The sequence below is a fragment of the Spermophilus citellus genome, assembly GCF_964194105.1.
Source record: "Spermophilus citellus genome assembly, chromosome: 19".
NCBI classification, from domain to species: domain Eukaryota; kingdom Metazoa; phylum Chordata; class Mammalia; order Rodentia; family Sciuridae; genus Spermophilus; species Spermophilus citellus.
Window position 1 is genome coordinate 4612215 of NC_138201.1, and position 14936 is coordinate 4627150.

The 14936-nt window shown below is 47.6% G+C and overlaps 1 protein-coding gene across 4 annotated transcripts in view; it reads right to left on the minus strand.

The window, feature by feature from the left end:
• The window catches only part of SHQ1 (SHQ1, H/ACA ribonucleoprotein assembly factor), a 67718-nt gene that overhangs the window by 25447 nt on the left and 27335 nt on the right, over positions 1–14936 (minus strand). For all 4 annotated transcript variants that reach the window (XM_081276247.1, XM_081276249.1, XM_081276248.1 and 1 more), the window contains 3 exons: positions 13474–13628; positions 12712–12765; positions 10665–10788 (listed from right to left, as the gene is read on the minus strand). In XM_081276247.1, the coding sequence (XP_081132373.1) occupies positions 10665–10788; positions 12712–12765; positions 13474–13628 (333 nt within the window). The remainder of the gene's footprint in view (positions 1–10664; positions 10789–12711; positions 12766–13473; positions 13629–14936) is intronic.

Genomic DNA, 14936 nt, shown 5'->3' on the forward strand with positions numbered 1-14936 from the left:
GCTGACTTCAGGGAAAGGACCTAACAATAACACGTGGAAACGTAATGACGACACAAGGAGACACTGCGTCCCTAAAAGCCGGGGGCGGTTCACGGGGGTGCACACAGCCTCTGGCTCTGCTGTCACAGGAAGGTGAGGTCAATGCAGCGTGCTTTGCTGCCTGGGCAGACGCGGCACCGCAGGGTCACATGCCTCAACATGAAGACGAGCCGCAGCTGCGGTCAACGGCCATCCTTTGGCTACCCAAAGCCCTCTCGGCAGACCAGGTTTGGCAGTCACCTCCCGACAGACCGGCTCCTGGTTGGAGGCACTTAAGAAATGGCTCCCATCCCCACAAGAGATCAGGGCACTGGATGTTTCAGCTGGCTGAAAGCCAACTCAGGTACAGGCCTGCCGGCCACCAGCTCCACATCTCTCTGCAACTGCTGGCACCCACGGCAGCCGGCACCAGGCCCCGGGACCACGTTCCGCCCTGGCAGCTCGGAACTGCACGAGAGGAGAGGCCCAGGAGGCCGAGGAAAGGCAGGTGGTTATTCTAAAGACCTCAAGGAAAACACAGCGTGGTCCTTATTTATAAATCACCTCAGAATGAAGGCCGACCTCCCCATCATCTTCACATATGTAACTTAGACACCTCGCTGGACTCCTGGGTTCTGATGAGAACTTATGACCAAAACGGATCCTAAGGACTATTTAACATTAATTTTCATAAGCTAGAAACATTGTGTCAAATTAATTAAAATTAAGAGAATCAAAGCAGGGTAGCCCACTTTAGCATCAGGCTGCATTAGGTCAGAGAGTAAAATCAAGTCCCCAGTGAGTAACACAGATATACATGATAAAGTCAGCATTAAAAAAAAAAAAAAAAAAGCTTCTCAGGGCTAGGGGTGTGGCCCAGTACCCAAAAAAGGAAAGGGAAAAAAAAAGCTTCTCCATCTGTGTGATTTTTAAATTCTCAAATTTCTCAGATGCTGTTCAAGTTTTTACATTTCTGAGTTGTAAGAAGAAACACATACTTGAAGCAATGAGCTACTATTTTAAGGACTAGTTGAGTCTTACAGCAACTGAAAAGTACTCCCGTGTTATTAGATTATATTTATTATTCCTATATTCACAGACAAAATTAACATGAAGCAAACAGCCTGTGTAGATGCTCCCTTTGCTTAGAATCAACAAATCTCAACCAATCCCAAGCTACCACCCAGGTCTCAATCGGCCACTACTTCTGGGAACAGAGTTCCAATTCTCCCAGGCTGCCGTGGGGTCCCTGTGACAGCAGGCAGAAGCAACCCAGTGTCCTGCAGAGGGCACTTCACGTCCGTTACGTCATCAGGCCTGGGAGGTGGGTACTTTCTTCCTTGTCTCATCAGAGGACGATGAGTGTGGAGACTTTGAAGGAGCTGGCCCAGATCACAGCCAGGAGTGGAAACCAGGAACGTGTGACCTGCAGCCGCTGTGCCATACACACAGGGTCAGCATCCGCCACCTTCTGAGCTGAAGGGACATGACAGTTCATCCTTCCTCCCTGGTCCAGAACATTGTCCTGCAATTGTGTGACCTTATTCAATAAAGTGTGGGTCAATCTACCCCCGAGGACATGCCTCACTCCGAATGTACCTGGCCAAACTGCTGGTCATGTCACTTGTGCTCTGAGGACTTGCTATCGGTTACTGCATTGTGACACAGGCAGAGCAGAAGTTCCATGACTCCTTCCCTTATGATACTTACCCCCGAAAGAACGTGGCTATCCGACTTTCTCACATCTCTGCATCATGAAAGTTCACATAAGAAATGTAATACTCAGGAGGCCGAGACAGGAGGATGACGAGTTCAAAGTAGCCTCTGCAAAAAATGAGGCCCTAAGCAACTCAGCGAGACCCTGTCTCTAAATAGAATTTAAAAATGGGCTGGGATGTGGCTCAGCAGTCAAGTGTCTGAATTCAATCCCTGGTACCCATCCCACCCCCACCAAAATAAAAGAAACGGAACCCAAGGCTGCTTTTTGCCTTTTCTGCAGTAGCAGTCCCTGTAGGATCCGCTGGTCTGGAAGGACAGCCCTGACACCAACTCCAGCCTCCTCCTGGGCCACCTGTCAAAGCAGTGCTTGTGCCAGGCGTAGTGGCCCACGCCTGTGATCCCAGCTTCTCAGGGGCTGCAGCAGGAGGACTGCGGGTTCAAAGCTAACCTCAGCAACTTAGCGAGGCTAAGTGAGACCCTGTCTCCAGATAAAACATAAAATAGGATGGGGATGGGGTTCAGCAATTAAGTGGTTCAATCCTCAGCACCAAAAAAAAAAAAAAAAAAAAAAAAGAAAAAGAAAAAGAAAAAGAAAATTACCGAATGGTAGCATGTCTAATTTAGGAGGGAGGCATCCAAGGTCATGGCGGAACACGCAAAAAAATCCCCATTTACACAGTACGTAGAAGGCTCAGAAGTTGACAATCTAAGACGGTCTTTAAAATCCAGCTATGTAGCCGGAGCCTGCAGGCGCCTGTCTGGACTTAATCTGAGTCTGTTCCCACAGGGCAAACGGAGACACAGTTGTTCAGAACTCACTGGGACTTAAAATGAGACAGTGAGCACGCAGGTGTTCACACATGTGGCAAGGGGGACGAGGACAGAGGTCTCATGGGACCCAGGATCCTGGCACTCCATCCTGCCTCCAGCCTGCTACCTGCTGGGCTATGTCCTTCCTCCTCCAGGCCACACTGCCTGTCCCCGGCTACCTCAGGTCCCGACAGGAGTGTCTGCTCCCTTCAACGTGCCACCAGCCTCACCTCCATGCTAAGTGCCGCTGCCAGATGGACTGGGTTCCACGGGTCCATCAACAGGTGACACACGCTGGCGGACCTCCCCTAACGCCCCATCTCCTTGGCGAGCGCCTAGGGGCTCAGGGCCATCTTTCCCACCTCTCTTCTCTCAGCGAGGCCCCCAGACAGATGGGCAGAGGTGCTGCGTCCTGGACACAGAACCGGTTACGTCTCTCTACCTAGTGCCTCCTGTGGCAGTACCACTCCCCCACTTTCCCAAACACTGGGAAGGTGCCAGGTGCCACTGGCACCTCACTCAGCAGCCTGTGCCGTCGGCTTCCTCTTGGCACTCCCTGCACACACAGCACCTCCTGGAGCAGAGCGAGGAGTGGTCCCGAGCTCCACGGCCCACCCTCTCCACCCTCCTGGGCTTTCCCACGGCTTTCCTGCATGAGCTACCTGAGACGCGGGAAGGTACCTCGTCGTCCCCTGACCTCATCCCGGGTCCTGCCCAGGGCTGAGACATGGGCGCACGCTGGGCCTGGAGGAACAGAGCCCTAGTGCAGCCCTTGTGCGGCTGGAAACCGGCAGGTCCACAAGGGTGTGAGAGCAGAGGCTCCAGAGCAGACACAGAGTAGGCCGCCCACCCCTGACGCAGGCTCAGCTGGGCTAGGGCTCTTATTGGCCATTTACAGCCTCTTCCTTTATCAGACGTCCACACCAACGACCACTACTTCTGCTTCTTTAACCACACCCCCACCTCCAAGGGAAAAAAAAACAAAACTGAACTGGCTCCACAGGCCCACTTGGGCCGCGCCTCCCCAGTTCAGCTGGGCTCCTGAGCATGCGCCTCCTAACTGTGAGCAACAGGGTCAGCCATGGCTCACGATGGGGTGGACAACGGAAACTGCTGCTCTGACCTGCGCATCCACTTGAGACGGGGCGGCGGCTACTCTGTGAAGAGCTGGAAGGGGAGGACTTTAGCTTTGAAGGCCAGGTAGTACTTGTTGGAACCCTGCTGTGAAACCACAAAGCAGCCACAGACAGTACGCACGTGAACGAGCATGACTGTGTTCCAATAAAGCTTTATTCATGGGCGCTAGTATACGAACCACACATAACTTCATGGGTTACAAACACTCTTTCCCTTTTAACCACTGAATTCTTAGTCCAAGGGCCACGGAGGTGGATTTGGACTAGTGGGGGCAAGTACAGTGCTTTCTTAAGCGACTGTCTGCTTTGTGTCTTATAATAGTGTTTTGTATCTTATCTTTCGTCCTTTCATTCCTGTTCCACAACAGACTCCATGAGCCGAGACCAAGACATGCACACCCTTATGAACTCTTCACTGATTCTATTATAATGCCTCGCAGAGAACAGACCCGTTCGTGTCTGCTGAATAAATACATGTCTGTTACTTGCCACATTTTCAGTATTAATTTCTTAAAGAAACTCCAGATTGTATATTAATTCTTACATGTTCTCCAGATAACACAAAAAATATTCCTCAATTCCCAATATTAATACACAACAGAACTTTGATCCACTAATGTCAAATAAATAAAAGATTTCTTTCTTTATTCCCCCAAATTTGTCTTAAACATATACAATTTCATGGCTTTACCTTTTTACTTTAAAAAGTAGGCAGAAAATTATTTCCTAAAAAGAAAGATCTCAAAACTGACTTTAACCCAGGAACAGTGAAGCATGCCTGTCATCCCAGCAACTCAGGAGGCTGAGGCAGGAGGATCACAAATTAAAGGCCAGCCTCTGCAATGTAGAGAGACCCTGTTTCAAAATAAAAAAATAAAAAGGGCTGGGGATATAGCTCAGTAGTAAAGTACCCCTGGGTTGAATCACCATTACCAAAAGATCAAATTAAAACAACAACAACAACAACAACAACAAAACCCACCTGACTTAAAAAACTAACCTCCTAAAATTCCTGCACTGCTCAGCTCACAAACTGCAGAAATAAAACCTACCCTAAATAGTACAGAAGTAGAATGCAAACGTTATAAAAGCATAAGAAATCAGCTTATTTTGTGCCATCACCACCCCTGAAGGTAACACTATTTAACTGAAATTTTCAAAGAATACTAACATTAAAAATATTCTAAGAAATTTTTTTTTGTAGTCGAATAACGTTAATCATTTGTGGAAATTAAAAGGTAATTTATTATATATAAGCCATGCAGAAAATGCTGCAGCCTATAGTGCATTTGTGCAACAAAAAAAGAATTATATGTATATAAATGTAGCCCCAAACCTGCCAGGAGAGCACCCTGGACGTCTGTGGCTGACGACGTCCCCAACTGGCAGGCCTCCTGGAGGTCTGTGGGTGACTAGGACCTGGCTCTCCCCTCTCGCTCACATGCAACACCCTCCTGCGCTGGGACAAGGGCAAACCCACCCGCACTGAGGGTATGTGGCTTCTAAGGGGGAAAAATGTGCCACTGAAGACATTCAGAACACAGACCTGCACCCTAAGGAAGGGACAAGACTGAAAGGAACATGCTCTGCCCGAGGACAGAACCCCGAGACCCGGTGGCCGGTGGCAGTCCCCATCCCACCACCTGCAGCAGCTCCTCCCTGGGGCTGTCTGCGTGTGACGGTCGGCTACACTAAGAGAAGCCCTGCTTCACTGCGTGACTTTATCTCACCCATTTTGAATTTACTGAAATGCCACGACTGTTCCAGCCGTAGAAAAGTAACTGCTATAGGGGATTCATTAGGAAACAGAAAGCTCAAACCAACTTAGAACAGGAGGAAGGAACAGGAACGAGGACCGTTTCCTGCCGGGGAGCTGGGAGTTCAGTGATAACATTAAAGAAACAGTCATAATTCTAAACGACTAGGGACTACCAACGAATGTAGAGGATGCAGGGCAAAGGCTCAGATCGGAAGGCATATGGCTTTCCATCATCTGGTTCCAAAAGATAAATTTTGTTGAAAAACACCGTGCTGCTCTGGGCTTCCTCACGCTCTTCATGACAATGACCACACTGCCCTGCATCTTCCGTGACCCAGCACCATGCTTCCCCAAACCCAATTCCAATCCCTTACCCTGCAGAGCACTCCCTGCCCCCCAGGGAAACCCACCTCCCCCTCTGTGAGCCACTCAGTCATCCTTTCTTTACGACACCCCCCTGGTCTGCGAGGTATTGGCAAGTGACTGCCATCTCAAGTGTCACTGCTAGTGCTCAGGCTCCGCGCATCCAACACCATCCACCTGGTCAATTCCTTGCTACTGCTCTAACTTCCCTGGGCGCCCTGCACAGAACGGCTGCTGAGTAGGTGATCATCCCACACACAGTGGGGTGAGCCAGTTAACAGATGAGCTCGTCAGCCAGGCAACACGCACTCCAGAGGAAGTCAGATAAAGCAGAGGGTCCCCTTGTAGGTGGCTACGTGTCCCAATGCTTTAAGCCCATCAGGTTCCCTGGCTTACCCTTTCACTCCCCATACTTCTCCTCTGAGTTTCTTACTACAAGTAAAACAAGAAATCATTCTTTAAACCTGCAGCATGATTCTGTGCCCCCCCCCCCATTAGAACTACTGCTGGTCCAGGACCCAGTTCAGTACGGCAACCCAGCGGGGGCCTGCTGGGTGAACCGAGGACAGCGCCACAGGTGGTCTACAGAGGAAAAGTTGAAAGGCGTAACAATTCCTCAGAATGTTCCAAGCCAGGAATGCATGAAAATTAAATAAAGATGAATATCAATATCAGACAGTCTTCGACTTCAGCCTTGCTAGTCTAGTTGTATCTTATCCCCTCTACAGTTCCATTTTCTTGAGTGTTTGCTAAGCTGACTGGAATAAATAGAGTGTAAACATTAAACAGAAATCCCCGTCACGCCCTCATCAGCATCTGGAGCTCCTGCAAGGAACTTACCAGACCTCAATTTCCTGCCCATCCGTTTTTCGTAAAGAAGATCAACCCCAAGCCCTGTGCTTGGTGCCCTGACCCCTTCTTTCTTTCACACTAGTCAAGTTCTAGCTGTGGAAGGGTTAGGAAGCAGTCACTGCTGAGAAGCTGGCTATTACTGAGCTCGGGGATCGGCTGACCGGAGGGCTACTGGCTGTCTGAAGTCAAGCCAGACGCCTAGGGTGGCTTCCCTACCTGGGCTGCTAGTGGCCAGACTCCAAGTGTCTGCGGAAGTCAGGTTCCCACCAGCCTGGACAACAGAGAGGACAGACAGAAAACTACAGGTTTTTATTACCCCAACATTCTCATACCACTGCCCAAACGCACATTTTGTTTTCCACACAACAAGGGATAAATTTAAGTTTGAAACATAAAGTGGTGAAGAACCCAGACTTGCAGGAAACAAAACAAAGCAACGTTATTTATAAAGGAAACTCTCGACATGTACAAAACAGGCCAGTGTCGTGAATACTAAGCCCTCAGTGCCGGCCAGCAATGATCACCTGTGACCAACGTGCTTCAGCCACACCCACCACTTCCCACCATCCACCAGGAACTGCAGAGGCCAACCTCAGACTCGATGTAGTTTCGTTTATAACAATTTCCATGGAGATGCGGCCCAGACTTGGGTTGGAGCCGGGTCAAACCCAGGCTGCACCATCTAGAGCACAGACGGTGGCCCTGGGCTACTGACGTGGCTTCCGGACACTCTTTTCTCCCTGCCCCTCAGGGTCACGGTGCACGGGAAACGTGATGAGGAGGCTGGACCTAGTGGTGGCACACAGAGGAAGCCTGCCCCAGGCTGTCACTGCTCGCTGTGCCAGCTTGTTAAGAGGCACTTTCCCGTTCATTTGCCCTGAAGTCAAGACGGGTACCAAACACGTATCTGAAAGAAGCTCGGGGAAGGGGCAACCCCATGCCCTGGAAGCTGTAACTGTCAGGGACGAGGACGGGTACAGCAGCAAAGAGCAGCCAGGGTGGCTCCGGGAGGGGCTGCTCTGGGAGCCAGGGGTCCTCCTGTGACAGGAGCAGCAGTGGGGCCACCTCCTCCCTGTGGCTTCCCAGCAGCCGGACCCAGGCGGTGGAAGCCAGGGGGGCTTTTTAAGTAAGTTCAAAGTGAGCATTCTAAGTCCTGAAGTTAGACTCCTCTTGCAACTAGAAGGGATGAGAAAACTTGTTTGCTATCTAAAGCGACAGAAAAGAGTCACCGGGCGTGTATTATAGGAGACCCGGTGTCACAACTCTTCCACCCACGGGGGCAGGACGACAAAGGGGCTCCCAGGGGAACGGGAGGAAGACCGAGCCTGAAGAGCTTCCCCCCTCATCACCCTCGGCCGCCTCACAGAAGCAGGTGAGGACCCCTTCGTAAACCCAGGGCAGCCAAATGTCCAGGAAGGGTCTTCGCAGAGTGAAGTCAGCTTGATCTGCCGAGCCAGAGGAAGCCGATTCTGGGCCGTGAGGCACACACGAGCACTCAGTGACCTGCACATGTGACCTGTGGCCAAGCGTGAAGGTGAGGCTCGTCCCTCTAAGGTCGAGCAGGACTTCTGAAGTCACCAGAGAGCTCTTCCCATCCCTTCTCCTGTTATTCCCAGGTGACTAATGGGCCACAAGCTGACAGCTGGAGGGAGCGTAGCGCCGTGGGCAAGGTCCAGTGTAAGCACTAAGTAGTACTTAGGGGGCAAAGCCGGATTTCCTGCCCCAAAGAATCAGGATCAACATTGGGAAACTTCAAGGGATAAGCACCGCCTTCTGGAAGAGGCAGGTGCACAGACTACCCTAACAGGCCAGAGGTGTAGGAAAGGGTCCACATAACGGCGTGTGAGTCAGGTGGAGCCAAGGCTGGGCTCTGGGCAGACTGCGACTGCAGCCCCTCAGTTACAGTGAAGGTTCTGCAGATGCCGAAGCCTTGTGGGGGTTTGGGAAGCTCACCCGAGATGGACATCTCTTGGGGGGCAAGTTATCCACGTTCTCGTCCCCACTGTGGAAGCACCACGCTGGCGTGTGTGAAGAAGTGGAATGCTGGGGCTGCGCTGCGAACCACCCGCAGGCACCAACGCATTCCAGGGTGACACTAAATGCCACAGCAGAGCCACCTTCACTTACTTATGGGTGTCCGTGGAAACGAGTCTAGAGTGACAACACTGGTGTCCCTGTGCTGCCCCAGGATCACAACCATCACCAGGACCCTAGCACCCTCGAGTCTCACGGTGTGAACTCGGGACAGTCCAGTCCTGTGTCTGGCACCAACCAACCACAGCCCAAATGAGCCACAGCACCCCGCGCCTGTCCACAGGGGGCTCTGACGCAGTCCCAGGAGCAAGGCCCATGCGTGTTATTTCAAGTTTCCTGCTGCTATCACAATACTGCCAATAAAACTACTGCTTATCAGAGTGACAATGACGGAAAGATAAGTCTCAATTTCAATTCTGATCTACTAAAACTGTTTGATTAGAGTATAAGTCAAGGCAATCAAGTTTATTTTTTCAGTTATGCAATCAAAGAACTGATTACTTCTCAAATAAAAAAAACAACAGAGAACTGGATTATTTCCCATAATAAAAAGAAACAAGTAACAGTTTCTATGTAGGAGAGCAAGCGAGTGAGCATGAGTGTGGGTGCAGCCACACACAGGTCTCGCTGGCTCTGCTCCGGAAGCCGTGATGTAACAGGATAATCACATACTGCTTAAATCTAGGAGTTCTTGTGGTTTAAATCTATGAATCATGCCCAGATAATCTAGCATGACTTACAAAACAATTAATTGTGATGTGCGGCTCAAGCCCTACAATCATTCTTTATAGTAGATTGATTTTCAAGGTGATTTTAGAAATATAAGAACTATCTTGGACAAAAGGCAAGAAGAAATAATATAAATAAATATATATATATATAAAAAGAAGCAGATTTTCCTCCCACTGGTAAAGAAGATTGATTTCTCAATTATATTAGCTCTTTTATCCTATAATCAACAATCTTTCGAAATCGTCTAATCTAACTAGATGACTCAAAAGGCTTCTTTCATTTAACTATGATTCATTTTTACAATTATTATCTACTTTAAGAGGATCTTCTTCAGACACGCCTTTCTCCCCCAGGGCAAGACAACTCCAGGTCACACAGAGGACAGAGAACCTCACAGGAGAATCATAACCACTGGCGACAAGAGTCTGCCCACTGAGCCAAGCCAGCACCTGGATCCCCAAGCAGGGACTCCCTTCTTGCCCTCTATCCTCAAGTCTGAGAACGAGGCTCCCAGAAACACTTGTGTCTAAGAGCAGAAGAAGAACAAGACTCCGCAGAGGGACATCTGAGAAGGACTATGACGCCCTTACAGTGACTTCTGCATGGACATACTGCTGATCACACACACACAGATGCCACCCCCCAAAGTCATTATCTTGGCAACTAGACCCTTAACGTGCTTTGGAATTTGTTTCGGAGCCTGGAAGTTTGCATATTCTTCGAGCTAGTGAGTATCTGTCTTCTCAGGCTGAATTTAGCAGCAAAGTCGTCCCAGTAGCTGTACTTTTCTTTGGAAGTCCCTCCTGACCTCCCAAGTCTAGGTGACAAGTGCTCCCAAATGGTCCCTGCACTTGCCCAACGAGCTCTTCTCACTGCCTCGAGCCACTCGCGAATCATCTGACACAGCGCCAGCTCTCACTGGGCAGGTAGTTATTGTCAGGCCCACAGTCCACCACAGGCCTCCAAGGAATACTGAACCCATTACCCACTGCAGGGCGAGCTGGTTTGCAACAAGGCATGCTCTTTCCTACCCTCTACTCTTGGAGAAGAACACTAGGCCTCCGGGTGAGTGTGTGTCTACGCAGAGGGACAACTACTTTATACCCCCAGGGAAGGCGTCACTCTGACTATTTTAACTATTATCACTTACATACAGGCAAAAGCAAAAAACATGATTAAGTCTTCACATCCTAAAAACTAATGACTCTCCCACTCCCAAATTTGCAAGCCCGATATCTTACCTAGCTGCAAGATCTTTATTACATCTCTGTAGGCCTTTGTCACCAGCTTGAAATGACGATAAAGTGGGTAGCACAAAACTCTCCTTCCAAAAGACACCAGGATTTCATGAATATTGTTCCAAGTCTGTGAAATGCCATTTTAATCAGCAGTCATTTCCATAAAGTGTTACCAACAAAAGCATGCAATGAAACAGGAAACCATTCTCAATCAAACACTGTGAACCTGGTCATCATGAAGTAAAGTACAAGAGAAACAGAGAGCCAGGAAATGAGATTCTTTTTGAACAGTTCACAATATTTTACTGCAGTCTTTGGAATCTCTCATGCTATATCAACATATCACAAATGCTCCTTAAAAATCACTTTTGTAGCAGGAAAGTTTTAAAGAGTCTCCAGAATTACAAATAAAAATCTAAAACACGTGGCACTAACAAAATGCAGGTGCACATGAAGGATATTTTTAACTGGTATGCGCTGCGTCCTTTGTCTTGTTCTAAGATGGCAAAGATCCAGGATGAGGAGCACTTGAGTGAAGCATGGCCTCTTGTGTGTCTTTATTTCTCCTTGGGGCATGAGTGGCACCTGTGATTTACCTCAGTAATCTGCTTTCACTGATAAAAAAGACTGGACTGGTGATTTCTGAAAAAACGTTTTATCTTAAAAGGTAACAAACTGATACCATTAGCAACTCAAAACCCACTGAAAACTCTAGATACAGGCGCTAGAGTGTTGAGGTCCCAAGTTCAATCCCCAGAATCCTTGTAAAAAAACAAAAATTGAAGGAAATTTTCTACAAAATCATTTTTAAATTGGTTTGGGTAAGTATAAAAAAGGAAATCACATGTAAAACTTGAAAAATAAAATTAAGACTAAGGGAGTGAGATAATCTCTACGTATCTTAACTCTCACAGCCATGAAAGCTCTGATCAAATATGCTGAATATTTAACAAAGAACATTTTTATCTAAAAGGAATTCTGAACTTTAAAAAACTCTAGCAATAACCTAAACACTTAGGCATTTAACATAGCTGTTAATACACGGGAATTAAAATTATCTCAATTCAGAATTATCTCAGAATAAAAACTCCTAAAAAAACTCACAAATGTGTGGATTTTCATGCAGATTTTAATTCCCTCATGAGGAAATGACTAGTCACCTACTTTCAAAATACCCGTTGGCAGAACTATTACAAAGCCCAGCCCCCCTACTGCGTGCTGACGGTGGTGGCCACGGAGGAGATCTTTCTAACTATCTCCCTTGGAGGCTGCGGGTCCACAGCCAAACAAAGCTTCCGTGCTCATCAGGGTCTCTGATGAAATGCCTTAGAGTCCTGTCTCCTCAGGGAACAAAGTGACACCACACACAGCCTTGACTTGGCATCCCAAAGTATGAGGGTCTTACCTGATATCACTGTGACCAATTGTCTAAACTGATACTTTGGTTTTTTTTTTAAAGCTTCTACTTTTAATTACTGAATTCATGTAAAACAGTTTGTTTAAAAATTAGTAACTGTAAAGATATCACCCTTTGGTATTTCAGGTGAGACCTGCACATCTATTTTCTAGAAACCAGACATGAGAAAAATCATTACTGCGCTAGGACTCATCCGAGCCACCCTGACTGAGGGACGTGGGGTGCGTCGTCTAAGCTGTACGATCTTGGTCCCCACGAGTGAGTGCCACAGCGACACTCAGCTCACAGACTCGCTCAGAGGAGGAGCTAAAGTCACAGACACGAAGGCCTGCCGCAGGCCCTGGGGTCCACCTCCCGAGTGCTGAGCTCCAGGACCGGCCACTCTGCACACCAGCTTGCAGTCCACCCACGTTCTCCCCTGACCACGTCCCTCTCCTTCCTCCAAGCTACATTTCCTTCCCCAATTTCCACAATACCTAGTCGGCTCCATGTCCACGAAAAATGAGAAACAAACTTGCAAACAGAGCTTCCGTGCTGAGACAGAGTAGCTTGAATTACGCAGAGTGAAGTAAAGACAACCGAAAAATAACTTTCTGAACAACAAAAGTCTAAAACCTGCAGCCAGAACCATACCTCAAACCAGCACAGCGTGGCACTCAGTTTCCTGAGATTCCAAGAGGACTCCACCTTTGTTTTGGAGAAAAGAGTAACATCTGTTTTAGAAGCAAAGTCATTTGAAAATAAAACAAATCTCTCTACTCAAACTTGTACCTGAGTAGAACTGACAAATACAAGAACTGAGAAGTGTGTATGAGTGTTCAAAATGACTGCTTTACTAATACAGAGGCTATTAGACGTTTCTGCTTAATTTGCTTAAAATCTTATAAAATAAAAATATCTTACTAATAAGAATACCAAAACACAAAAGGAAATAAGCCGGGGCTTTAAAAGCTAAAGGTAAAAAACGCTTGTTCCGTTTCTGTCCCTCTCAGCTAAGCCCCTTAGTGCCACCTGTGTCAACTTCCTAGTGATCAAGAAATGGCCCTTCCAGAGAATACCTGTGAGGTTAAGGGTGTTCTAGAAAAGTTCTCCAAGGTGTCAGGTGTCACAATTTCAAACAGGTAAACAGAAGAAAAAAAAAAAGGTAAATTTTATCAAATATAACCAAATGCTCTCACTCACCAAGATTCAATAATCCGAAGTACTTTCTGGTCAAAGAAACCATTTTATCCAACCATAGTGTCTTTATAAAAGATGAGTGAAAACAAATTATTTTCAGATGCTCGGGCACCTAAGTGACCCTCAGGATAGGTCGGACCCTCGCCAACAGAGCTCAGGCGCCCATGTGTGTCCCCGGTGTAGCAGGTGCAGGGGCGTGCGCCCACATACACTTACATTCCTCTCGCCCTCGGTGACGCGCGTCTCGTAGCAATATGCCAGAAGAATGTCAATTAAACCGTAGCACACCTGTCGGCGAGCTCTCTTGTCCAGCAGGAAAGATTTATTGACAAACTTTCGTAGCTGATATTTATCTTCTTCAGAAAAAGACACTAGAAGAGAAAACATTTAAAAATCATAGTCTCATTCAGTTTTATAAAATCCTCAATGTGGAAGATTTGCCAAAATTAGAACATTGAATATAGAAACTGGAATAAGAGTTCTTTCTACTTAAGTCTACACAGCTAAACAACAGTAGACGGCATGGTTTTATACAGCTTCTGTTCCGGACCTAGTAGTACTGAAGGAGAAAACGCTAAGTGTCCGCTCTTCATTTATTTTCAGGCCCCCACTGTTCTGTGCTTCAGGCATTTAACTCACAGTCATGAACTTTAATATTAAGACAATATATCTGGACCACAGAATACGTAACAGTCATAAAAATCACTATGACAATATTCATCATCCATTTTGAAAATTCAATACAAAGAAACAGAAGCATTCCCATATCCAAATCAGGTTTATTTTTTACCACATAAACACACAGATGTGACTCCATCACACACCTCAGACTCAGGAAGAGGGTGCTTCTCTTCAACAGTTTCCTTCCCACCTTCAGCTTCATGAAAAGCTTTATATTAAAAATCTAATACACATCCCTGCACGGTTCCCTCCACACCAGGTGACAACATACAGACACACCAACAGACAGGTACCACTCCACAACACGGCTGGTAACCTGCTAAGTCACCTGGAACAGCTCATTTTTGCAGTGGAGTAGAAGATTCCGTGATGGACTACGCTTTATCCAACCACGCCCCCTACTGATGGCCAGTCACCTCCTCCTGCCTTCCTGCTACTCAATAATAATGCAAAAAATGTCCTTGCCACATGTCCTTGCGTATTGGAGGCTTTATTTCCATAAGGTTCCCAAGAGTACATTTATTGAATCCAAAAGTTTATCTGGCTGAAAGCAAACACTTTAAAGGCTACAGTAATTCTCCCTCCTTTGTTTCCAGACATGGATACAAGGTCCCTTTCTTACACAGACCTCCCGTCTCACCTGGCAGGAAACATAACTGATTTCTCCCCAGTCATTTCCAGGGTAATGGACTGACAATAATTATGGGAGGCAAAATCCTAAGATGACACGACCTCTCCAAGGGGTCCTATAACCATGCAGGATGGGGCTGGTGCCTTGCCTCTAAGAATATGGCAAAGGTGGGGCAGTCACTCCCACAGTAAAGCCCTCTATATACGCAGACCTGAGCCGGGCTTTTCCTGCCCATCTTGAAGAAGTGAGAGGACGTGTGGTGAGGAGGCCTGAGGGGGCACTTTACAGCAAGTGCCTCTGGTGGCCCCAGCAGATAGCCAGCAGCAGAGGGAGGCTTCTGTGCTACCACGGCAGGGGACAGAATTCT